General features: G+C 38.6%; 9 protein-coding genes across 10 annotated transcripts; 1 reads left to right on the forward strand and 8 right to left on the reverse strand.

The window, feature by feature from the left end:
- Window positions 1-685: 685 nt before the first annotated feature.
- On the reverse strand, window positions 686-2,533 carry LOC17897128 (MATH domain and coiled-coil domain-containing protein At1g31390). The gene is made up of 4 exons (XM_006306172.1): window positions 2,427-2,533; window positions 1,498-1,664; window positions 1,116-1,342; window positions 686-1,018 (listed from the first exon to the last, which is right to left on the reverse strand). Exons 1-4 carry the CDS (start codon window positions 2,531-2,533, stop codon window positions 686-688), a joined length of 834 nt encoding a protein of 277 aa, XP_006306234.1.
- A 491-nt stretch (window positions 2,534-3,024) lies between these two features.
- Window positions 3,025-4,266, reverse strand: LOC17897120 (MATH domain and coiled-coil domain-containing protein At1g31390). The gene is made up of 4 exons (XM_006306360.2): window positions 4,151-4,266; window positions 3,906-4,072; window positions 3,500-3,726; window positions 3,025-3,367 (listed from the first exon to the last, which is right to left on the reverse strand). The coding sequence occupies exons 1-4, from the start codon at window positions 4,255-4,257 to the stop codon at window positions 3,038-3,040; spliced, it is 831 nt and encodes a 276-aa protein (XP_006306422.1). The 5' UTR covers window positions 4,258-4,266; the 3' UTR covers window positions 3,025-3,037.
- A 760-nt stretch (window positions 4,267-5,026) lies between these two features.
- On the reverse strand, window positions 5,027-7,472 carry LOC17900277. The gene is made up of 7 exons (XM_006307082.2): window positions 7,177-7,472; window positions 6,961-7,094; window positions 6,620-6,868; window positions 6,254-6,388; window positions 5,954-6,136; window positions 5,653-5,814; window positions 5,027-5,521 (listed from the first exon to the last, which is right to left on the reverse strand). Exons 1-7 carry the CDS (start codon window positions 7,436-7,438, stop codon window positions 5,087-5,089), a joined length of 1,560 nt encoding a protein of 519 aa, XP_006307144.2. The 5' UTR covers window positions 7,439-7,472; the 3' UTR covers window positions 5,027-5,086.
- A 493-nt stretch (window positions 7,473-7,965) lies between these two features.
- Window positions 7,966-12,094, forward strand: LOC17899191 (LRR receptor-like serine/threonine-protein kinase FEI 1). 2 transcript variants are annotated; one of them, XM_023789218.1, is made up of 14 exons: window positions 7,966-8,009; window positions 8,474-8,692; window positions 8,785-8,920; window positions 9,003-9,074; window positions 9,155-9,226; window positions 9,325-9,396; window positions 9,649-9,720; window positions 9,804-9,875; window positions 10,092-10,180; window positions 10,292-10,450; window positions 10,543-10,875; window positions 10,952-11,200; window positions 11,286-11,419; window positions 11,506-12,094. In XM_023789218.1, the coding sequence occupies exons 2-14, from the start codon at window positions 8,593-8,595 to the stop codon at window positions 11,722-11,724; spliced, it is 1,779 nt and encodes a 592-aa protein (XP_023644986.1). In that variant the 5' UTR covers window positions 7,966-8,009; window positions 8,474-8,592; the 3' UTR covers window positions 11,725-12,094. The 2 variants fall into 2 exon arrangements, with proteins under 2 accessions (XP_023644986.1, XP_023644987.1); XM_023789219.1 differs by having other exon boundaries at window positions 10,955-11,200.
- On the reverse strand, window positions 11,963-14,023 carry LOC17900009 (pentatricopeptide repeat-containing protein At1g31430). The gene has a single exon (XM_006304869.2). The coding sequence runs from the start codon at window positions 13,961-13,963 to the stop codon at window positions 12,251-12,253; it is 1,713 nt and encodes a 570-aa protein (XP_006304931.1). The 5' UTR covers window positions 13,964-14,023; the 3' UTR covers window positions 11,963-12,250.
- Window positions 14,024-14,205: 182 nt separating this feature from the next.
- LOC17900258 (SH3 domain-containing protein 1) lies at window positions 14,206-17,130 on the reverse strand. Its single transcript, XM_006307250.2, has 10 exons — window positions 16,734-17,130; window positions 16,336-16,449; window positions 16,167-16,236; window positions 15,942-16,090; window positions 15,726-15,827; window positions 15,426-15,626; window positions 15,282-15,344; window positions 14,828-15,184; window positions 14,666-14,740; window positions 14,206-14,575 (listed from the first exon to the last, which is right to left on the reverse strand). Exons 1-10 carry the CDS (start codon window positions 16,791-16,793, stop codon window positions 14,453-14,455), a joined length of 1,314 nt encoding a protein of 437 aa, XP_006307312.2. The 5' UTR covers window positions 16,794-17,130; the 3' UTR covers window positions 14,206-14,452.
- A 463-nt stretch (window positions 17,131-17,593) lies between these two features.
- LOC17898943 (probable aspartic protease At2g35615) lies at window positions 17,594-18,934 on the reverse strand. Its single transcript, XM_006303562.1, has one exon. It carries the CDS (start codon window positions 18,932-18,934, stop codon window positions 17,594-17,596), a length of 1,341 nt encoding a protein of 446 aa, XP_006303624.1.
- Window positions 18,935-19,157: 223 nt separating this feature from the next.
- Window positions 19,158-20,428, reverse strand: LOC17897029 (putative protein TPRXL). The gene has a single exon (XM_006304810.2). It carries the CDS (start codon window positions 20,275-20,277, stop codon window positions 19,327-19,329), a length of 951 nt encoding a protein of 316 aa, XP_006304872.1. The 5' UTR covers window positions 20,278-20,428; the 3' UTR covers window positions 19,158-19,326.
- Window positions 20,429-20,517: 89 nt separating this feature from the next.
- Window positions 20,518-22,686, reverse strand: LOC17898525 (protein NUCLEAR FUSION DEFECTIVE 4). Its single transcript, XM_006306150.2, has 3 exons — window positions 22,169-22,686; window positions 21,167-22,002; window positions 20,518-21,085 (listed from the first exon to the last, which is right to left on the reverse strand). Exons 1-3 carry the CDS (start codon window positions 22,580-22,582, stop codon window positions 20,590-20,592), a joined length of 1,746 nt encoding a protein of 581 aa, XP_006306212.2. The 5' UTR covers window positions 22,583-22,686; the 3' UTR covers window positions 20,518-20,589.
- Window positions 22,687-22,800: the final 114 nt, after the last annotated feature.

The raw sequence follows: 22,800 nt of genomic DNA on the forward strand, positions 1-22,800 counted from the left end.
TTTATGTGGATATGAAAATCGATTCATAAAAAAATTGATGGACACAAAAATCACAAAATACGTTGTCCAAATGAACAATACCAAATGGATACTCTAATATGCTTAAAACCGGAAGAATATTAATTAATGGAAATATACACTTAAAATATATCAAAGTGGATGTTAAAATGTAGAAAAAAAAATTATAATCGGTTGTGTCAAAAAAATATACATTAATTTTTACTTAAATTTTTCTTTTGTTATATTTGTTTCACTAACCAAACTTCTATAATCTCTTTCAATTACTTTGGTTTCCGCGCTCAACATAAGCAATAGGATCTAAATTCTCTCTTTGAAATCCAACGGTCTTTATCAAAGCTAATAAAACTAAAATCTAGCTACACTTTTTTATTTTGAACGATTTATTACAGCCACATGATCGTTTTATTTAGTTACAATCCAACGGTTTTAAACTTATCAACATTTCAACATTTTGTTTTTTCTCTCACTATCTTAAATAAGGGCAAAATCGTCAAAAAAAATCAAAAAGCTAGAAAATAAAGCTCAAAAGTACACCATGAATTTAAAGTATGTCTATGTGACAAGTTTACACCAAAAGTGGGTCTAAGTGTTAATAACTCAAAAAAAAACCAAAACACCAATTAGATCCACTCTTAGCTGCCTACAAAGTAAAGGCTAGAACAATTTAAGTCATTATGAACTCCAGCAGAGCCTCCATGTTTGCACACTTTTGCTTCAACTCATTAAACTCTTCCTCAATTTCTTGCAGCCGAGACTTACCAACCTCTTTCAGTTTCTTCTCCAGCCAATCCAACTTAAACCCTGCTTTTGTAACACAAATTAGTGAAGAATATGCATTGGCCAGATCATTATTGGAGAGTTTCTCAGGGGTTTGGCACAGAATCTCAGTCAAGCTTAGTAGGCTATTCAAGTATGTTGTCCTCAGAAGTGGGTTCTCCAGATCAAATGTGGATGCAATGTCTGGGTTCTTTTTAAAGAGATTGTTCACAGATTCTACCTACAAGTGAAACATATCATATAGCAGCTTCTATATATATAAGATACAAGAAACTGAACTATAGTTAGCAACTCTTACTATATGTATTTAAAAGTACCTGTGAAGGAAGAACTTGAAACCCATTGACATCAATGCTTTCGTTAACTAATAAAGTTTCCTCTAACACATCTGATCTGCCAATAACTTGAAGAACACCAACCTCAGCAACAACCTTGACTTCTTCATTCACAAGAAACCCATCATTTATGTTAATAAGTTTGGCAAGCGGAAGCATTGCTGAGAAACCAAGGGTGGGCCTCTTCTGATCAAACCATTCTTGCCCTTCTGTAAAATCACGAAACATACTACTTTAGTTAAAGACAAGAATCGAACAACACATAAATAGAATCTCACAACAACACTGACAAGTAGAACCATAAACCAAGAACTTATTCTGTCAGTCTTTAGAAAAATAATGTAGCAAATGTAGAAAGAATCACCTTTTTGTTGGGAGAGTATCTCCCAAGTTTGGTTTACAACAGTTAAGCGAAACTGTGTGTGCCTTTTCCATCCATTAGGCAAAGATTCAGCATCAGGAACTTCAAGAAACAGAGACAAACACTCATTAATACTATCCCCATATCCCTTGGGAAGGACCACAAAACGCCTGCAAGAAAGAAAAAAGAAGCAAAACCAGTAAAGCAAAGGACAATATTACATGAAAACGAATAAAGTGAAACTTTCTCTAGAGACTTGAAAACATACACCACAAACCATAGATGCAACTTACCTGTGAGAAGTTGAAGCCCATTTACTAATGAAGTTTCCTCTAACACATCTGATTTGCCAACAACTTCAAGAACACCAACCTCAGCAACAATCTTTACTTCTCCATTCACCAGAAACCCATTATTTTTGTCAACAAGTTTGGTAAGGGGAAGCATTTGTGAGAAACCCCAGCTTATAGTCTCGTTATCAAACCAGCTTATAGTCTCGTTATCAAACCAGCGTTGTCTTCCTTCTGTAATGTCACGAGACATAGCAACTACATCAGTCAAAACACAAGCATTTGCACAACACATAACTAGAATCATGCAGGAACATGAAATGAGTTTATATGACAAGTAGAACATATAATTTGAACTTTCGTAAGCCTTTTAGAAAAACAATTCAGCAAATGTAGAAAGATTCACCTCTCTGTTGGGAGAGTTCCTCCGAAGTTTGATTAACAACAGTTAGGCGATATTTTGTGTGTCTTTTCCAACCATATGGCAAAGATACAGAATCAGCAACAGAAAGAAACAGAGACAAACTTTTATTTTTATCTCCACCACATCCCTTGGGATATGCCTTAAGACGCCTGCATGCACAAACCAAAACAAAATAAACCTAACGTGAAGGAAAACATTTGGAGAACAAGTTCTCTTACCATTTGGAGTCACCAACTACGAAAATATCAGAATCAACTTTCTCAGATTGCAAAGAGGAGAAATTCTTAATCGTCCATGTTATCTTCTTCTCATATTGCTTTTCCATTGATCTTGATGAAAATTAGGTTAAATCCTAGAACCTTGATGGGTACACAACCATATATATATATGTTGATCAAATAAAGTTTATAATATTTTTTTATAGACTAGTCCCTAGTAAAAAAAACTTATTTTGCTTTGAGTCCAAAGAAAAAGTTGCAAGAAGAACATAACAGCGTTAATATTTGACAGATATATAACAATGAAAGAGAGTCAACTTCCAAAATCCATGATACAAATACCTCTCTTGTTTTGGAAGTGTTTGAAGAAGATGTGGTTATAGGTGGAGAATCCATAACGTTGTTACAAGATGAATACTTAATTGAGAGACTAGCTAAGACATTTTTTAAAGTTTTCTTTTCCATCATGCAATAAAAGAAACAAGTCTCTTGAACTTCTCAAAGATTAAGAGGACTCTCTTCTTAAGTTAGACAAAAACAAAGAGACGAAAACACCAATTAAATCCAAACTCTCAACTTCCTACAAGAGTTCTTGAAGTCATCAAACAAGATCATTTTAAGAACTCCAGCAGAGCCTCCATGTCTGCGCACTTTTGTTTCATGTCCTTTAGCTCTTCCTCAATTTCTTGCACCCGACTCTCGCCAACCTCTTTCAGTTTCTTCTCCAACCAATCAAGCTTAAACCCTGCTTTTGTACCACAAGTTAGTGTAGAGTATGCATTGGCCAGATCATCATTGGACAGTTTCTCAGGTGACTGGCAGAGAATCTCAGTCAAACTTAGTAGGCTATGCATGTATGTTGTTCTCAGATGTGTGTTTTCCGGACGGAACGTTGAAGCAATGTCTGGGTGCTCTTCAAACAGACTGTTCACAGATTCTACCTGTACAAATATAGTAAAACCTTGATCAGGTATCAACTTTTCATGACATAAAAACTTATCCACAAAACATATATGCAGCTTGTACTGTTGTACACGAAAGTAAATTATATAGTAACTAAGTACTTTCATTACCTGTGAAGGAAGAATTTGAAACCCATTCACATTGATGCTTTCATTTACTAGTGGAGTTTCCACTAACACATCTGATTTGCCAACAACTTCAAGAACACCAACCTCGGCTACAATCTTTACTTCTCCATTCACCACAAACCCACCATTTACATCAGCAAGTTCGGTAAGGTGAATTATTGCTCTGAAACCCCAGTCGGAACCCTCCTGATCAAACCAGGCATTTCCTACTGTAATGTCACAAGACATAGTAACTACATTAGTCAAAACAAGCATTGCACAACACATAACTAGAATCACGCAGGAACATATAAGTCCCATGAGTCTATGATAACTAGTACATAAAATATGAACTTTCCATCAAATTGTAAGCGTTAGAAAAACAATCTAGCGAATGTAGAAAGTTCACCTATCTGTTTGGAGAGTTTCTCCGACGTTTGATTAACAACAGTTAGGCGATATTTTGAGTGTCTTTTCCAACCATATGGCAAAGATTCAGAATCAGCAACAGAAAGAAACAGAGACAAACTTTTATTTTTATATTCACCACTTCCCTTGGGATAGGCTCGAAGACGCCTGCATGCACAAAACCAAAACCAATAAAGATTGATAAACCTAAAACGAACGAAAATATTGGAGAACAAGTTAACTTACCATTTGGAGTCACCAACTACGAAATTATCAGAATAAACTATCTCAGATTGCAAAGAGGAGAAATTCTTAATCGTCCATGCTATCTTCTTTTCATAATGCTTTTCCATTGATCTTGATGATGAGGACTCTTCCCAACATAACTACCAGCAGAACATGAAGATATAAGATTAATCCTTGAACCCGAGCGGCGTACAACAAAACTTTTTTATTAAGGAAATCAAACAACAAATTAATAAAGTAGAAAAATAGAAAAGCAGATTACACTATCTTTTGATAAAGTTCGACACAACCACTAATAAGTAACGTTCGAGAAAACGCAGGATCACACCTCCGCTTGTTAAATACGAAAACTAGAGGAATGTGAAACGCTTCGGCTCCTAATCCCTCTAGTTCACAGTTTGGCTGCTGATAGGACTATTAATGCGGCCACCTAATATTGATCCAAGTTTTATACAGTTTATGAGTTTAATCCTTTTTTTTTTTTTGTATTATTATAACTCTAGTCCCAAAAATATATTTTTGCTTTCAGTCCCAAGGAATAATTTCAAGTTTTTCCGACATTTCAAGAACACTTAACTTTCTCTAAATCATTTTTAAATAAAAACAGACTTCCCAATAAATTGTCCAATATTTTGAATATTATTAGGTACTTAGGTTATTGCGTTAGGAGATTTGTGTAGCTTGTTGTTCATTTCTCTTTTGCTTGGTAATCCTATTTTCCAACTTTGACATTGATGGTTGTAATTGTAGTAATGCACGACTAATTACGTTTACGCCTCGGCTCTTCATGACTTGATACTTTGTTATAAGGAGAGACGGAGATTAAATCATCTTAAACCTGCACCTTGTTTTCTTGTTTTCCATGTAAATTTGCTCTATGTAAATCATACAAATGATTATATTCCCAATTTTTATGAGGTCTCTCAAATGTTTTAATTACTTCATCTCAAACTGAAGTTTCGTTCTAAAAGCTCGAACCCAAATGGAAACAATGTCATGTATTTTCTCCACAAGGCCAGGTCCTTTGCTCTGCTTTCTTACAGTATCGATCAGAAGCTGGTATTCCAATAGCATAGCCTCTGGCAAAGGTTCCAAGAACTCGCACTTCGACAAGATCTCTGGAAGAGGAACTCCCGAAACAAGATTTGTGTCCAGTTTTGTTCCGTCTTTCTTTGTTTTTTCGGGTTCTTTAACCAGCAATCGCTCAAGTGCTGAAGGAGAGGCACCAGGAATCACTTCCCGTGTGAAGGGTAATGATCTTGCGGGTTGCAAACAGAATTCTATCCACTGATGGATTAATGGAGACGGGCCTCGGACTCGTCCACCTATCTGTTCTGCTTCTTTACCAGATTTGGATACAGCCGGGATTGCCTTTGAAAAACAACGATGCTTCACGGGTTAGTGTCTAGATATAAACATATGGTAGTTAGAACAAGAAGCATTCAAACTTCCAGAGGAGTGTCGTTATTCTGGATTTAAGGAGGTTTAAGACGATCACTTACCCATAGATCAGCCCATAAGGTGGCACCAGACTTGGGAACAATCACTGTAACATTAGACATACGTTTTGCGACAGGGATAACATCACTGCTCCACCCAACAGTGACCCAGACATCTCCAACATTGAAGGCTTTTAAATAGTTGTTACTGTCAAACAGTCTAATCTATAAGCAAAAGGGGAAACAAGATCAGCCACCATTGTCGTTTGTTCTCATGAAGTATAGACGTTGCATGAAACATGTCAACCTTAACTCATTTGTTCTGTTTAGGTTAGGGTATGGGGAGATAGGAAGAAGACAAAACCTGTTTCATAAGTGATGCTAGATTTTTCTCCACGGCGATTCTACCCCCAGCAACTTGTGAATCCAGGTCTGTGGTGTTGTACGATGCTCCCATGTACTTGAGAACAGCACCAACTACCTCTCTAGGAGAATTTACCATTGCGATCCTCCCTTGAAGCTCGGGTCTCCACAGATCAGCCCAGTCCTAAATCCAGAAAAAGGCTCAGTGATATTCACTACATATAAATAGGCACACAGCTACAAAATCAGGACAGCATTTTAACTTTGATGAGAAAAAAAAACGACAATAAAGTATACAAACCTCTATCGGAGCCAATTTATAGTTCTGAAATTTGCTCTTTTTGTAGGCTATTACCATGGTGCCCCAGCGATATGGCACAGCCCACGTTTCACCATCAGGAGCTTTTTCTCCCGCATAGTTCCTGCGGAGATAAATCTGAGACTTTCTAAGTCATGAATTGACCCCTAAGAAGATCTCCAAGTTTACAGAGTAAGAAAGTTGAAACACATGTAAGACTATGCCTCTAGCATCTCTCAAGTTAGTGTTATGTATCACCATATATATTATCCAGACCTACCTAACAAACTCAATCTATTTGATCAATGTAGAAATTTCTTGCAAAATTACTGATATTCATATTGCTAAACTACTGATTTAAATTCTCACCTTCCATTTATCACTCAAGCCCTTATACCAGTCTTGATCTTCTATCCCTTTCATTGGCTCAATCAGCTTTTCCTTAATTGCATAACTAAGCCAAGAATCACCAATGCTGATCATATCAGCTGCTGCAGTTGAATCAGACCCCTTCTTTCCCTTTTTACTAGGCTTCGATAGATCAAAGAAAATCTCTTCAAGGTTTCCTCGAAACCGAGTCTTTAACCTCACTCTCTTCCCTTGTGAGCTCATGAAATCCTAAATTTTAATCCAGAGAATCCAAAATCATCCATTTTAGCTATAAGCTAAGATTCACAATAGAAATGGAACACAGAGAAGTTAAACTAAACCTTGATCCATGATGGTGGCACTGAACCACGCAAGGCAACGAGTTTTAACGGCACAGTCAGAGAATACACTTTAGCTTTGTAAGCTTCGAAGTCTGCTTCTAACTTTGCCTCTTCAACTTCGTGATTCTCTTCACCTGCAAAAATCATTCCATTAAAAAACAAAATTCGAATCTATCGAAACCCAAAGAGTTAACGAAAATGTTCAATTTCACGAACCAGCTACAGTTTCTGTACTGATTTGATTCTCTGTAGCCACAATCGGCGGAGGTAGCAATCGAGCGGAGGCCGGAGAACAGACGCGAAGGCTGCTTAAACCGAGGAACAGCACAGTCGAAGCAGAGAGACGAACGACACTCTCATGAAACCTTTCGCCTCGAGAAACTTGTGCGACGATGATTCTCCTACTTCCGTCGTGTCGATTCCCGCCGTAGAAGAAGCTTGCCGGCGGTTTCAGGGAAAGAGTCGCCGCCGTAGCCATCGATAAAACACAAAATGCGACCACAACCACCAACAATGGCTTTCTAATCTCTACCGGTTTAATCCGGTTTGTTAAAACATAAACTGGTGGGCTTATACCAAATAGCTCGTCAATCAGTATAACGGGCTTTAAAACGGGCCCAAATATAGAGAGATAGGCAAGCTAAGGTGTAGCTGGCATAATAATTGGGTTTGTCTATTCGTAAAGAAAGCGTCGGTTAGCACGTGCGGGAGGTCGAGATCGACACGTGCGAGACCCACTTCGTTTCTTCTCATTGGTCGTATGCTTTGGAGAAGAAGAGCATCTTCTCTCTTCTCTTACTTGCGAAATTAAATTATAAACACTCTCTCTAGCTTTCTCTCTCTTCACTCTTACCATAAATCACACACACACAAAAAAAAGTCGATTCCTTTTTTGTGTTATTTGTTATTTTTATTTTTTTGGGTTTTTCATTTTTAGTTATATAAGTTTTTTTTGCTTTACAGCTCAATTAGTCGTCTTCTTCCTCTGTCTCTCAATTCCTCCTCTTCCTTCTCTTCCCGGATCCATTTTTTTGGTTCACCTAGTTTTGGTACTGATTCTTTTGCTTTAAAGTTTTGACCTTTTGATATTGTGTGTGGGGGAAAGAGTGGGGGTTTTGGGTCTATTGCTGAATCGTTCTTTCTTTCTGATTTTGAGTTTTTGATTGTTTTTGACTGTTTGAATCTTATTGAAGCTTTGAGCTTTTTTGTTAATGATGAATTTTGGGATTTTTTTGGCTTGAATTTTCAGTGTCATTTTCTTAGTTTAGGAATTGGGGAAGTGGGTGTGATGCTTATGGGACAATTCCACTGTTCTGGGTACTCAAAATGTAGTGAGAGCATGCATAGGTTGATGTGTTTATTGAGAAATCAGTTGTTTGGTTTTGGGCTACTGTTAGGATTATGTACAATCGCGTATCTTATGCTATGTGCTAAGTGTACTTGGAACTCCTCACTCCTCAGTCCTCAGGACTCCTTAGTAATCTGATAATATACTATTTCCTTTGTTTTTCAGGAGTCTAGTTTCTTTACTTGGACATAGATACATGAGATCATCAAATAGCTGACTATCTGCAAGGAAAAGGCTCTTCTCTCAAATGATTGGTAGTAGTTATATTATGCTTGGACAGTGCCATGATGGGCATCTGTGAGATGAAAAGCTGCTGCTCATGGCTTCTTTTGATCTCATTACTTTGTGCACTATCAAACGAAAATCAAGCCATTAGTCCTGACGGTACTGCCATATGAATTGCTCACTATGACCATTCATAGCGTCTTGGACCTTATGATAGAGCTATAATCCTTTTTGCTTATTACATTATTCAGGCGAGGCGCTTCTGAGCTTCAGAAATGTAGTTACTAGATCAGATAGTTTCATCCATCAGTGGAGACCAGAAGATCCAGATCCATGTAAATGGAATGGAGTGACTTGTGATGTGAAGACGAAAAGAGTTATATCCTTGTAAGTCTTGAATCTTGTTGGGGTTTAAGCGTTTTATCTTCTGTATTTTTGTTCCTTAATGTTTCTTTTTTTTTTCTCACAGGAATCTTACTTATCACAAAATAATGGGACCTTTACCTCCTGAGATTGGAAAGCTGGACCATTTAAGGCTTTTGTATGTACTCTCTAACCTCATTCAATTTATTAATTCAGAATATTCTTGCTCTGATGCTAATCACCTGTATGTCGTTGCAGAATGCTTCACAACAATGCTTTATATGGATCAATACCTACAGCACTGAAAAATTGCACGGCATTGGAGGAAATGTAAGTGCTTTTCCAGGATATTTATGCTGATTCCACTTAGTTTCTGAGAGACAAATTCCAGTTGATTCCATCTAAGCTGTCCCAACTGTTTTTTGCAGTTACTTGCAGAGTAACTACTTCACTGGACCAATCCCCGCTGAAATAGGAGACCTGCCCGGCCTTCAAAAGCTGTATGGGTTATTTTTCCCTCTTTCATATATTTGCAAAAGTGTCGGTCTTTTGGTCTCCGGAATATCTATTAGTATTTTTTTTCATTTACTTCTGTCACCATCTAGGATCATGGTAACATATGGTGAGCCTATAAAACTACTGTAATTTGAAAAGCTCAATAAATTTTAGTTCGGTTTCACTTAGTTCAAATAGTTGTTGTTTTCTTCTCCGTACTAAAACTAACTCTGGATCTTTTTTATTATATCTTCAAGGGACATGTCAAGCAACACTCTCAGTGGAGCTATCCCTGCTTCACTTGGGCAGTTGAAAAAGCTTGTTAACTTGTGAGCACCTTAATCTCTAAATTCCGCTGTAATTGATCATATTCCAGTTTTGTAAATTTTTCTCTTTCATTTGTTTTATGAAGCAATGTCTCAAACAACTTCCTGGTGGGTCAAATACCTTCGGACGGGGTGCTCCCTGGGTTTTCTAAGAACTCGTAAGACAATAAAATCCCTTTGCTCCTTTCAGGGTTAGAAAAATAAAGCCTCTAAACTTCATTTCTACTGCTGATCTTTCAAGCCTTTAGTTATATTTTGGGATACTTCTTTTTACCACAGCATCAGTGCAGCTGAAAGATCTTTCATTCTACTAGCCTGTATCAGTGCAGCTGAAATTTTAAAAGATTTTTAAAACTGATACATTACTCCTACAGCTTCATTGGAAACCGTAACTTGTGTGGAAAGCAAATTGATGTTGTGTGCCAAGATGATAGACGAAACCCTTCTTCAAATTCCCCATCAGGTATAGCAGCTATGTATCCTAGCAATATTCTGGTCAATATACTGCTTTTCTTGTGGCTCTATCAATAAATTTTTATATATATATATATGTTTGGTGTCTTCTACATTACAGGTCAAAATCCAAAGAAAAACTCTGGTAAGCTGCTTATTAGTGCATCAGCAACCGTTGGTGCGCTTCTCCTAGTGGCACTGATGTGTTTTTGGGGATGCTTTTTATATAAAAAGCTTGGTAAAGTTGAGATTAAAAGCCTTGCAAAGGATGTTGGTGGAGGTGAGCTGTGTTGATTTTTTGTAGATATTATCTCGGAAAATTTCAAATTTCCCTCCATCTCCAAAAGCTTCATTATTACTTTGTCAATCTAGGTGCGTCTATTGTGATGTTCCATGGAGATTTGCCTTACGCTTCCAAAGATATCATTAAGAAGCTGGAAATGTTGAATGAAGAGCACATTATCGGATGTGGAGGCTTTGGAACAGTGTATAAGCTGGCCATGGATGATGGCAATGTTTTTGCATTGAAGAGAATTCTTAAATTAAATGAAGGGTTTGATCGTTTTTTTGAGCGGGAGCTTGAGATTCTTGGTAGCATCAAACACAGATACCTCGTGAATCTACGTGGATATTGCAATTCGCCAACATCAAAGCTACTGTTATATGATTACTTACCCGGCGGTAGCCTTGATGAAGCACTTCATGGTATGACCAATCTTCTCCTAACGTCTCTCTTCCATATTATGAATGATTCACTGAAAAAGTTTTATTCTTGAATTAGTAGAGAGAGGCGAACAATTGGATTGGGATTCACGTGTAAATATCATCATAGGAGCTGCGAAAGGGTTATCATATTTACATCACGATTGTTCTCCTAGGATTATACATCGTGATATAAAGTCGAGCAACATTTTGCTTGATGGCAATCTTGAGGCACGGGTATCAGATTTTGGTCTAGCCAAGTTGTTGGAAGACGAAGAATCCCATATTACAACCATTGTTGCAGGCACATTTGGGTACTTAGCTCCAGGTAAATGTCTTTTGGGTTTCTTCACTTGCATAAATATTTGATCTTCGAAATGCTGAGAGTTTCATACTTGACTTTCACTTAACAGAATATATGCAAAGCGGTAGAGCAACCGAGAAAACAGATGTATACAGTTTCGGGGTTTTGGTTCTTGAAGTCTTGAGTGGGAAACGACCAACTGATGCTTCCTTCATTGAGAAAGGCCTTAACGTTGTTGGTTGGGTATGTAAATGAAATTCTTTTTCAATATTGATATTTTAATTCTGACAAATTTGAGTAAAAAAACGTTTGGTCAATGATATATGCAGCTAAAGTTCTTAATCAGCGAAAAACGGCCAAGAGAGATTGTTGATCCTAACTGTGAAGGAATGCAGATAGAGAGCCTGGATGCTCTTCTATCGATAGCAACACAGTGTGTATCTTCGAGTCCAGAAGAGCGTCCCACTATGCATCGGGTTGTCCAGTTACTTGAATCAGAAGTCATGACTCCTTGCCCCAGCGAATTTTATGATTCCAGCTCTGATTGATTGCATGAACCCCACCAGCCGAAAACCCGAGAAATGGTAAACAAAATCTGGTTTCTGGGGGAATATCCAGATGCCTTGTGTCTATTCAATTACAGTTTTGCTCCCCGAAGAAAACCTGCAAATGCCAATGAAGGGCCATCAACTTCCAGTAATGGAACAGAGTCATTTTGTTTGTGTTGCCTTTTACTTGTGCCCTCCAGTTTTACAAGATTCGAGCCATTCATTTTTAGCCCCTTCCTTTTTTCTGTTCTGATTTTTGGTAAAAAGAAACTTTTATTTGAACATGAAATTGAATTGTATAGTTGCCACCTTTGTAGAAAAACTGCTCTCTGCCTCTGAATTCTTCTTTCAAAATAATCCATGTTTCTTCTTCCTCAGTCTCAATCAAAATCTTGACTCAGTTACACAAGCTGACTTCAACTGATATCGATTCAATAGCTTATATATATTGATGATTACTTAGACTAAAGCAGGGAAACAAATGTTAATGATTTAAGGGAACTCGTTAGAGAATGTACAAGAGAGTTTAAATTTCAGTTTCTTCATGTTGCAAACCCACCATCAAATTTGTCGTTTGATGCAGCATTGAGTTGATCTCATTCATGTTTGGGTGAGATGATGGATCATCTCCAACAATAAATTCATGAGAAACCCCTTCAATCTCAACGGAGCTGCAACCAGGAAACTTTCTGATTCCCATATCTTTCATTTTCCTTCTCACATTCGTTACATCTTCCCATCTATTAGCAGATGCGTATACACTTGCAAGCAGAGTATGAGCACTGGAATCACTTACTTCCACTTTCTCGAGCTTTTCCTCTACCCGTTCAGCTATTTTTACATTCCCATAGTTCCGAGCAGCGCTAAGCAAAGAGCAGTACACGGGAACTAGAGTTTCGTCGTTTTCACTTCGCATTTTATCTATTAAATCCTCTGCTTCGTGTAGTGATCCAGCTCTGCAGAGTAGGTCAATAAGACAGCTGCAGTGCTCGGATTTAGGCTGGATCTTATGTACTTTGGGCATTGAATAGAAAATTCTACGTCCTTCCTCTACAAATCCACCATGATTACAAGCTGTTAAGACCGCAACAAAGGTAATATCATCTAGTCTAACACCTATATGTTCCATTTCGTAATACAAGTCCAAAGCTCTCCCTGACATCCCGTTCATGGCAAGACCGTAGATAAGTGATGTCCACGAAGTCGTATCTCTCTCCTTCATTTCATAGAAAATCTCTAAAGCTGTCTCAATGCATCCACATTTTGCATACATGTCTACAAGAGCAGTACCAACTACTTTATCTACTGTAACTCTGTTCTCACGTATGTACCCATGGATCCACTTCCCTTGCTCTAAAGCTCCCGTCTGCGCGCAACCTGTCAAGAGAGAAACTAGCACGAAATTATCAGGCCTAATTCCCTCAATCTGCATGCACCTGAACAATTCAAGTGCCTCATCAAACCGGTTAAACTGAACATAGCCATTCATCATAGCTGTCCACAGAACAACATCCTTTACAGGACTTCTCTCAAACAACTCTCTAGCCTCATCAATCCTACCATTACTAACATACCCAGAAACCATGCTAGTCCAACACTTGACATTCTTGTCTCTCATCGAATCAAAAACCGCTCTAGCCTTATCGAGTCGACCGCATTTGCAGAACATATCAACCAATGCATTCCCAATCTTAACACTCATTTCAAACTCTGTGACAACATACTTATGAATCCTTTCACCAATTTCCAAATTCTTCAAAACCGAACAAGCTGAAAGAGTGCTCACAATCGTACCCTCATCAGCCTTCAAATTGCTCTCCTGACTCATCCGCTTAAACACAGCAATGGCATCCTCAAACCTCCCATGCCCAACATAACTAGAAATCAACCCATTCCAAGAAACAACATCTCGTTGAGGCATTTCGTCGAACACTTTATGAGTGATCTCTATCTTACCCAATGCAGCATACATTCCCATGAGTGAATTAGATACATAAGAATCGAACTCAAGCCCAGCTTTCACAGCATAACCATGAACCTTCTCACCTTCTGGAACTTTCCTCAAACGTCCAATTGATTTCAGAACAACCGGTAAGGTGAAACTATCAGGATACAAGCCTTGTCCTCGCAATTCACCAAACAAAGCCAAAACTTTCGTAAAGCTTTTACTATCCGCAAGAGACTTGAGCATCTTATTATACATAACAAGTGATGGAGTTTGTACAGAACCCATGATCATGTCAGAATACTCTACCTTGACACAAAACTGTGATTACTAAAACAAGACGTTAAAGTTAGGTTTTTTATGGTTTGGCCAATACAACAAATGAAACGAAAATGTAAAGTTGTGAACTTTCGTGTACATAATATCACAAAAAACAGAGTCTTCACAATTCAACCTCGAATCGGTTTCTCAAGCTGATTAGCTTCACAAAGAAGATAAAATAGGATTCTGAAACAAGCTTTTAAAAGACATCATTATGAGAGTTAAAACAGGATTCTCATTAACTGCGTGGAGAAATTGCCTCAATAGTTAAGACTTGAGATGATACATGAGAAAAAGGACGAAAAAACACAATCGTATCTTCTTACACAAGATCCTATTTACTCGTGGAAGCATATCTCACGCAACCATACTTACGTATGACTTAAGGTATAAAAAAACACAATCGTAGCTTACACATACTTTACGGATGTATATATATAAAGTTAAAGAAAGAGATCACTGCTACTTGGTGTTTGTTTCCACGATCTTGCTCGCGGGAGCTTTCTCTTGTTTCTCGACGTACGCAGACGGAAACCATCCGGCTTTACCCTTGTATTCACCTTCTGACCAGCCTGTTCCAGCCACCTAAATTTGTTTTATCAAACACAACAAATTCGTTAACATCATTTCACTATTTTGTATCTATTGTTATATACGGGTAGCGAGGAAATGTACCTGCCGCACAATTACATAATCATCGACAGCGAGACTGAGTTCTCCTGGGGCTTGAGCATCAAATGGGTGCACAACCTGTCAAAACAAGAAAACATAAATCTTATTCCCCAGAATTTGTAAATTCGACTTAAATTAGAGTTGAAGTATGTTGAAAGGCTTTACTTTTGCAAGAAAGTAAGAATCATTCTGACTGAGAAGTGGATGGTTGTGATGATCATCAGATCCATTGGACTTCTTGATCTCTTCCTGTGGACTAGACTTGAGTTCTGTCTGGTGGTTGGATTTGGTTTCTTTTTGAGAACTAGACTTCATTTTGTCCTTGGGATTGGTTTTGGTTACTTCTTGGGGATTAGACTTGATTTCTTCTCGACGATTTGATTTGATCTCTCCCGAGGTATTTGGTTTGATCTCTCCTGAGGTATTTGAACCCAATTCTTCTGGGGGAGCAGAAGCAGCATCTTCTAAATGTAAAGGCAGTGACTTTGGTGATGATCCTATAGCTTCTTCCTCAGCAATCATCTGAATAAGGAAGCAACCAGCTCATATGCCTGATTGTATGTACTATGTAGTCAACTAGGTCATAATCTGTAGTATGTAAATAAAGCATGTTACTGACCTCAGAGTGTAGCTTGTCGAGGATATCAAGAGCATTACGATGATATGCTCTCTCGGCTTCAACCTGCGTTGGTAATTTTATCCATATCCAATCAAGGAACAAGTAAATAATCATCAGCTGAGGTATGGTTTAAGTGGAGATTACCAGATCACGGAGGCGCTGATAAGTTACATTCTGCTGCTGATCGTCGACTTCCAACATGGCCTTAGTTGCTTCTTTGCCAAGAGTTTTCATACTTGATTTGAGCTCAGCCAATCTCGTTTCGGAATTCTTAAGTTTTATGTAGGCTTCTTCAGAAATATCAGATTCCTTCAATTTTGATCTTCTCCTCAGTACATCAGTTGCCTGTTAGACAAGCAAGTTTTTCGTCCCCAAATAATTAATTCCACAAGAATTAGAAGTAGCCTCAAAAGAAACCAAATAGAGCTTTAATAAGATTTATACCTGAGCTTCAACTTCTTGTCTCAGCCTGTCATAGTGATTCACCAAATGCCTAGCATCTTCCAAAGGCGCACTATATATCATCGTACGAATTGGCTCACAAACCTAACCAAATAACTCTGAAGCTTTATTAAAAATGCACTATAGTTTTGCTAGCCCTAGAGCAACTCTGCCGGGTAAAAGAATAGAGAATGGAATGAAAATGTTTCCAGAACATACCTGCTCACTAAGGACTCCAAGGAGTGTTTCCCTCTCGCCTTCCACCGACTTGTAAGAGGTCCCAAAGTGATGTGCAACTCTTGAGAGAGGAGTATTAGCATCAGGATTCTCATCTCCATATTTTTTAAAATCTTCAGCAAACTTCAACCCTATGGACATACACCATCACAAATCTGATCGCACGAAGCATATATATATGAGATGAAGTAGAAAACAAGAACTTACCAATCTCTACAACTTTTGTGCCTGTCGCAATGAAACCTTCGAGTCCGCGAACAATATTCCTTTGCAAACGCTGTGAACAGAGAAGAAATCTTAATAAACCAAAACACTAATAAGAGTATATTATTATCCGAGACACCCTAAGAAAAACCTAAAATTAATCTATCTTTACCTTTGCAGCTTTAGTAGAACTATACAGATCTTGAAGCTTCTGATGACAATGAAGCTCTTCTTCATCAACGACAACAGCATCCGCATTAACATGCCCCAAATGCTTCAAAACCGCCTGCACAATAACCAATTTTTTTTAATACAAATAGAGAAACCTACACAAATCTTGTCTGAAATTATAAGGTAATCTATGCCTAAAACGAGCAAAAGTCCATACTTTTCACCTAACTAAAACCAATTCATACTTTGACAATCCTATATGCCCCAAAGCTATAAATTAACCATCACCACTTCAAAGATTCAACCTTTATTGAAACCCATACAATAAAATTTCTCAGTAACCAGAGACATAAATCTAAGAACAGAGAAATCTAGAAAAATAAATTTTGAAAGCCCCACTTGCTGTTGCCTGGCGACTTGCTCTCTGAGCTTCGCCGCTTGCTTTCTTATAGCTTCCATGGCTGGAAAAACAAAGCTCAGAAAACCCCAAAAAAAAAAAAATACACTCGCAAACTTTGTTTTCCTTCTAAGTAGCTCAAGTCCAGTCTCTTCAGTACTACCACCAACCGATAGATCGAGAGATTTGGGGAAAAAGGGTAAGTTGAAATTTCTCAGATAGATGAAGCAGAGAGATAAAGGTTGAGTTTTTTTTTTTTAATTTTTGCAATTGATCCTTATTAACTCTCTTCTTTACAGGTAACAGTCGGAAAAGAAAGAAAACAAAAAAGGTAACGACAATGGAATGAGTTAATTAGTGGAGAAAGCTGAATCAGCTACTCCTTCGGTTTCCAACACTTTCTTTTTTTTCAGTGGTCTTCCATTTTGATGTACTCTCATTAACTTCATTTTTTTGTTAATGTAGTCTTAATTTTTATTTTGTGAAATTTTTTATTATACTGTTTTTTAAATGGCTAATATTAATTGGACCGCAGGAAGAAAATATTATTATTATCTCCATTTCATTGTTTATTTGGTGAATATCATTTTCAACATGAGGTTATCATATCACTTTAGAAAATAGAATTAATTTTCAACAACCTTAAATAATTTGTCAATTGCTTTCATATAAAAATAAAAAAACTTGTCAATTTCGTCGGTCTGGCTTCACTTGAATACTTTATTTGACTAAAATAGGAGCTCCAATTTGTTTTCAGGTTATTATTTTAAAGAAGGAAATTAAGAAATTATTTATACTGAATATTCATTAAGTTCAATAAAGTATTATTATTATTATGAATATTAGACGACATCGTTTAGCTTCATAAGTTACCAGCGCAATCCATACTCTGAAACGATACCGTTTTGGTCTCCAAGTCATAGCCGACAAGAAAATCCATCTGAACCAAGTTACCATAGATAGCAACTTCAGTTGTCGGAATTATACTCAAGCAGACCATATCTTCACTCATTTTCACGAACGCGTTGATCAGACTCAGCTTCACGTCGGCGTCAGTGAAATGCATTGTTATCTCCGGCAAACCGATCTCTTTGTCTCCGGATTTGAAACAGTGTGTTAATATCCCTTGTGGATCACTCACACGTTTAGCTCCGGTCACTGATTCTTCCACGGCCGCACCGAAATCATCGTAAAATCCTGAGTCGAGAAGCGTAAGCGTAGTGCCGGAATCAATTATGATGTTCCCGGTTCCTTTCTTTGATTGCTTGTTTAAACTGTATCCTCCTCCAGTGTATGGAAGCTTGGTTTTGCCGACGGTGATTGCTTCGAGAGTTAAGAAATAGTAAGTCTCGGGGTCTTTTACGGTTAACGGTGTAGTGAGGGTAGCGGACTCTTCGCTTGGCTTGGAAGAAATCGAGTTGGTTCCTAGGTTTATGACGCTTGTACCGTTTGTTGTAGATGACGTGTGTGACAAGCAATACGAGAACTTTTTCCCTATGGAAGAACCTAGCTGGGAAACTAACGATAACGAACCGCCTCCGAGTCCAATGATTCCGGAGCCGGTTTCTTCGAACGTACCACCGTTGTTGTAGCCGCAGCCGAAGACTGTACCAGGGAATGAAACAGGGGAGCCAGAGGAAGAATCGATGGAGATTGTTTCGGTTGCAATATCTCCTTTGGTAAACGATTCGTCTCCATAAGAGTAACGGTATTTGCAGATGTCTCTCGATTCATTGCACCCTTCTTCGTGTTCGGACAAGGCGTGGCAGGATTTGGAATCGCAAGGTTCGGTTTTGTAGGTGGAGGATTTGCTCTTGTCGAAGAGTGGACTGTTTTGCTTGTAACAATGTTGACATGGCTTGCATTGGATCCACGTTAGGTCACTTCCCGTGTCAGCGATGGCTAAGACTTTCGACGGTGGAGTACCGATAGAGATGGACATGAAGTATTCGCCGCCATTTGAGATTAAACCGGATTGGAGATCGGTTTTGGTTGAGAAACGGCGGGAACGAGAGATTGAACGGAGGAAAGCTGCGTTTAGACGGTCGGTGACTGTGTGGTGAGGGTTGTAAAGTGGTGAATGAGGAGAGTCACGGTGGATAAGCTCGACGCGAGCGGTTATATTCAAGTGAGCTGAAGAAGTGGAAGCGAAGAAGAAGACGATAGCGAAGAGAGAACAGTAGAGAAATGTTTTGGTTGCCATTTTCGATTTTCTTGGAATGTTGTTATGGTGGGAATGAGTGAAGCTTGGATGAGTTTATATAAACGGCACGAATGGGAATTCGAAAAGATTGAAACGGCAAGGAGTTTGGTGATTTGACTAGATTAGCTTTAATTTTCATTAATTAAGAGGTTTAGTGGGAGATGTGGGATGGTTAATAAGCATTAATCATGTGACTTTCGGGTTTTCACTTATGTTAAACGAATCAACACAATAGCTTTGTTGATATAATTAAATTATAATTCTTATTTATACTTCTGGTTACATTTTATATATCTTCAAACCGGGAAAATTAAATAACCAAAACAACTGAACCGAACCAGCCAAACCCCAAAAAACCCAAATAGCAGATTCTTTCCCAATTCTATCTTTCTTTAATCATCAAAATCGAATCTAGCTGATGCTTGTTTCGCCATTTTGATGATCTCAGCTGCTTCTTTCCTCATCTTCTGCTGCTCTTTGAGAGCTTTCTTCAACATTTTTCTCTGATCTTCCACTGGAAATGCATTGAGATCAGATAAAAACTCGTCGAAATCGATGTTCCTCTCTCGACCAGAGGAATAAGTAGCAGCGGTGTTAAACGATTTACAACTTTTCAGATTCTTCTTGTTGTTTGTTGACGATTTATTCGGCGAAGAACGCCAAATTGATCTGATGATTTTCGACGGAGATAACTTGTCGAACCATGAGGTTGATGAGGAGGATGATTTGGATTTTGATTTCGACTTCGATCTTTTCTCTGGCTCTGAATCTGTTGATGATGGTGGTGTAGCTAAATCAATTGAAGATGACGAAGACGGTGATGATACGATTCTGCGTTTCTCTTTGGGTAGCTTCTTCTTGGTTTGTTTCACTGGCGAGAAAATCTTACTCTCGTTTCCAGAATCGGAGAAATCTCCGCTTCCGTTAGAGACAAGCTCAGCTCGCGAACTCGATTTCAAGTCCAGATCTCGTTTGTTCCTCGATAAATTACTCGAATCCTCATCGGATAAAGTCACAGGACCAGGTTTCTTACCTGGATTACTTCGATTTCCTGAGAATTTATCATCCTCCTTGGGATGATGACTCGCAACGCTCCTGGACTGCGTGAGATGCTTATTCGTATTCTTCGACGAAGAAGAGGAAACAGGGTCGGGTCGTGGAGGAGCTGGAAGAGATTTGAGGCGACGGAAACGAGACTCGAGATCATCGGGAAGAGTAGAATCGGTGAATCCTGAACAATTGATTGCAGCTATTTGCTCCAAAGCCGAAAGCTCCTTCGCTTGAGAAACCAACTCTTCCACTGCTGAATCGTCTGTATCCGAAAAATACCCAAAATCCGCCATTATCAATAGAAACGAAGCTTCTTTAGGGTTTTTTTGCTTTTTGGGGAAGAAGAAAGAAATAAGAGTGAGAGAAGAAAATGATAGTAAAAAAAGTCGTCACTCGTCCCAACGGCTAATTCATGTTTTTGTCAGTTACGTTGGCTCCGATACTGTGCGCGTCAAAAATGCGTGATTAGTTCACTTTATTAAAGACAATTTTAATTTTAAGTTTATACGAGAACATTCTATTTTTATGATATGTAAATGTAAGTACGAACTCGTGTATAATCAAGAGAAACTGCCAATGTGGTTTCTTTGTGTTACAAATTTGATTTACAACGGATCAAGATCCTTGTATGATGTTGTTATTGAAACCTGTTCTTGTTCGAGCCGGTGATAAACCGGTTTGGTTCTTATGTACAGTAACAGACTTGAAACGACGCCCAGGATAGACAAGCAACCCCAAAACACAAATGTTTTGAAGTAGCAGTCTCTTCCGATGCAAACTATGGAGTCAGACACGATTAGTGTTATTTCAGGGCTTGCGTTGGATTCGTAAATGGAGGCAGCGACGTAACCGTATAAGAGGGAGCCGATGGGTATGTTTGTGATGAGAATGTTGTGGTTAACACCTACGCTATTGGGTCCAAAGAGATCTGATGTTATGGAGACTGCAGCTGCGAATATGAAACCTGAGCTCAGACCGATTAAGGCGGTTGCGGTCTGTAGTACTGTTTGCTGTGAGGATGATACAGCCAGTAAAATGAAAGCGATTGGAGTTGGCAAGAGTGCGATTGCAAACCAGCCGCTTCTTGTCAAACGAAATCTCCTGCAAGATCCAGTATTCTTAATGAGAATATGTTAAGCAAATTTCACATTAAACATTCATTAATCTATAAATGAAACTTACTTGTGCATAAAATCTGGCGCGGCAGAGAGCAAACGACCGAAGAAAGAGAATGAAGAGTAGATAGTGACTAGGATTGTAGAGTTTTGTCCCAAAGACTGAGCAATTTGTCCCAAATTGTTGCTATAAACAAGGCCAATTGTGCCACCACAGAAATAGGCAATGTAGTATAACCAAAACTCCAATCTACTAATGAGCAATCGAAACGAGTGCTCATCACCGAGCCTCACTATGTAGCCTTCCTTAGCAGTCCCCATATGTTCATATCCGGTATTGCTGGAAACAAACGCTTTTTGGCTCTTGAGCTCATCTACGTTAAGCATAACATAGCCAGAGTTGTCATGGTTTAAACGATGATTAATAACTGGAAGAAAGTAATCCCGAGCATAAACGATAACGGGAGCACACAAGGGGAAAACAAGAAGGATGATAGCTCCGAGAAAATTCAACCGAGCTGATGAAGTACTGGAACTGGATAGGAGAAGGTGGAAACTTGTCATGACGGCTAAGACATTCAAAATGGTAAACACATGAGAGTCATGTCGTCGGGATTCACTATCTGGTGTAGGGTCTAAAGATGGTTTAGCAAGAACCGGGTAAAGGGCAGCAAAGGAAACGACAAGGGGAACCAGAGAGTTCAGCAGAAGGTATAAGTTCGAGGACAACGGGTTAATTGCATTGAAAGCAAGTGAGTACAATGCTGCACTGATTCCATTGAAGCTCACCGTTAAAGATAAAGCGAGAGCACGATTGTTCGGGAAATGACGAATGCAGAGGATGAAACAAGCTGTGTTGAACCAACAGATACTTAATCCAGCCAACAAGCAGCAGAGAAACACCTATCATGTTTAAAAAATGATTCAATCACTACGTCAAATCAAATACTGTTCTATCAAAAAATCTAACAGACTAATAAATCAATTCCACATTCAAATCAGATTCTTGATCTACAAGAACGCAGAAGCAGCAACACATCATTTCGAATTCAAATAGTTATAAATGTACCAGAGAATAAGGCAAAGTGATGATGTTGGTGATGACAAGCCACTGAACACCATAACCAACAAATCCCATAGCCGCCGCAGCAAAAAGAACGACGGAGAGAGGGAAATAACCTAAAGCAATCCCCGACGACCACCCAAACGCCTTCCCCAAATCAGAAGCCACCGCGAGGTAATTCAACCTCACCTGAGAAATTCCAAGCACCGATTTGAGATGGGAAGAGTAAGCAGAGAAATCGAAGTTGGTCCCCGTCGATGCTTGAATCCAGATCGCCGCAACGAGAACAGTCCATTTCCGCCATCGACCGAACATGGTCCTGAGAGGCGGAAGGTGCTTCCGATGAAACTTAGCTTCGCCGTGATCGTCGTCTCGATTTGGTCGGAGTTTATCTGAAGCATCTCTGATTCGAGGTCTCATATACAAAGGATGATGATGTTGATGATGATGATGTTGACTGCAAAAAAGTGTTAGTTGTTCATCTACCGCTTTTTCAAGAATGGGTTTTTGGGTTTTTCTTATGTCGTAATCAAAAACAAATGTGTTAATTTTGAGATTAGTATAATAATTTAGGTAATTAATGTTGAAGGTAAACTGTCAAAATAAAACGTAATTAATGAGTGATGACATGGCATCTA

This window comes from Capsella rubella, unplaced genomic scaffold (assembly GCF_000375325.1).
Source record: "Capsella rubella cultivar Monte Gargano unplaced genomic scaffold, Caprub1_0 scaffold_1, whole genome shotgun sequence".
Lineage (NCBI taxonomy): Eukaryota > Viridiplantae > Streptophyta > Magnoliopsida > Brassicales > Brassicaceae > Capsella > Capsella rubella.

Coding starts and splice junctions, on each gene's coding strand:
- LOC17897120 (XM_006306360.2), bottom strand. CDS start 4,257: ATGGAAAAGCATTATGAAAAGAAGATAGCATGGACGATTAAGAATTTC. Junction 4,073..4,150: donor GTAGTTGGTGACTCCAAATG/GTAAGTTAACTT, acceptor TTGTGCATGCAG/GCGTCTTCGAGCCTATCCCA. Junction 3,368..3,499: donor TTCAAATTCTTCCTTCACAG/GTAATGAAAGTA, acceptor ATATTTGTACAG/GTAGAATCTGTGAACAGTCT.
- LOC17897128 (XM_006306172.1), bottom strand. CDS start 2,533: ATGGAAAAGCAATATGAGAAGAAGATAACATGGACGATTAAGAATTTC. Junction 1,343..1,497: donor GATACTCTCCCAACAAAAAG/GTGATTCTTTCT, acceptor GTGATTTTACAG/AAGGGCAAGAATGGTTTGAT. Junction 1,019..1,115: donor TTCAAGTTCTTCCTTCACAG/GTACTTTTAAAT, acceptor TTTCACTTGTAG/GTAGAATCTGTGAACAATCT.
- LOC17900277 (XM_006307082.2), bottom strand. CDS start 7,438: ATGGCTACGGCGGCGACTCTTTCCCTGAAACCGCCGGCAAGCTTCTTC. Junction 6,869..6,960: donor TGCCACCATCATGGATCAAG/GTTTAGTTTAAC, acceptor ATTAAAATTTAG/GATTTCATGAGCTCACAAGG. Junction 5,522..5,652: donor CCTTATGGGCTGATCTATGG/GTAAGTGATCGT, acceptor TGTTTTTCAAAG/GCAATCCCGGCTGTATCCAA.
- LOC17898943 (XM_006303562.1), bottom strand. CDS start 18,934: ATGGCAACCAAAACATTTCTCTACTGTTCTCTCTTCGCTATCGTCTTC.
- LOC17897029 (XM_006304810.2), bottom strand. CDS start 20,277: ATGGCGGATTTTGGGTATTTTTCGGATACAGACGATTCAGCAGTGGAA.
- LOC17900009 (XM_006304869.2), bottom strand. CDS start 13,963: ATGATCATGGGTTCTGTACAAACTCCATCACTTGTTATGTATAATAAG.
- LOC17898525 (XM_006306150.2), bottom strand. CDS start 22,582: ATGAGACCTCGAATCAGAGATGCTTCAGATAAACTCCGACCAAATCGA. Junction 22,003..22,168: donor TCACTTTGCCTTATTCTCTG/GTACATTTATAA, acceptor TAAACATGATAG/GTGTTTCTCTGCTGCTTGTT. Junction 21,086..21,166: donor GCGCCAGATTTTATGCACAA/GTAAGTTTCATT, acceptor TGGATCTTGCAG/GAGATTTCGTTTGACAAGAA.
- LOC17899191 (XM_023789218.1), top strand. CDS start 8,593: ATGATGGGCATCTGTGAGATGAAAAGCTGCTGCTCATGGCTTCTTTTG. Junction 10,451..10,542: donor TGCAAAGGATGTTGGTGGAG/GTGAGCTGTGTT, acceptor TTGTCAATCTAG/GTGCGTCTATTGTGATGTTC. Junction 11,201..11,285: donor ATTTGGGTACTTAGCTCCAG/GTAAATGTCTTT, acceptor TTCACTTAACAG/AATATATGCAAAGCGGTAGA.
- LOC17900258 (XM_006307250.2), bottom strand. CDS start 16,793: ATGGAAGCTATAAGAAAGCAAGCGGCGAAGCTCAGAGAGCAAGTCGCC. Junction 16,091..16,166: donor CACAAAAGTTGTAGAGATTG/GTAAGTTCTTGT, acceptor GTATGTCCATAG/GGTTGAAGTTTGCTGAAGAT. Junction 15,627..15,725: donor GACAAGAAGTTGAAGCTCAG/GTATAAATCTTA, acceptor CTTGTCTAACAG/GCAACTGATGTACTGAGGAG.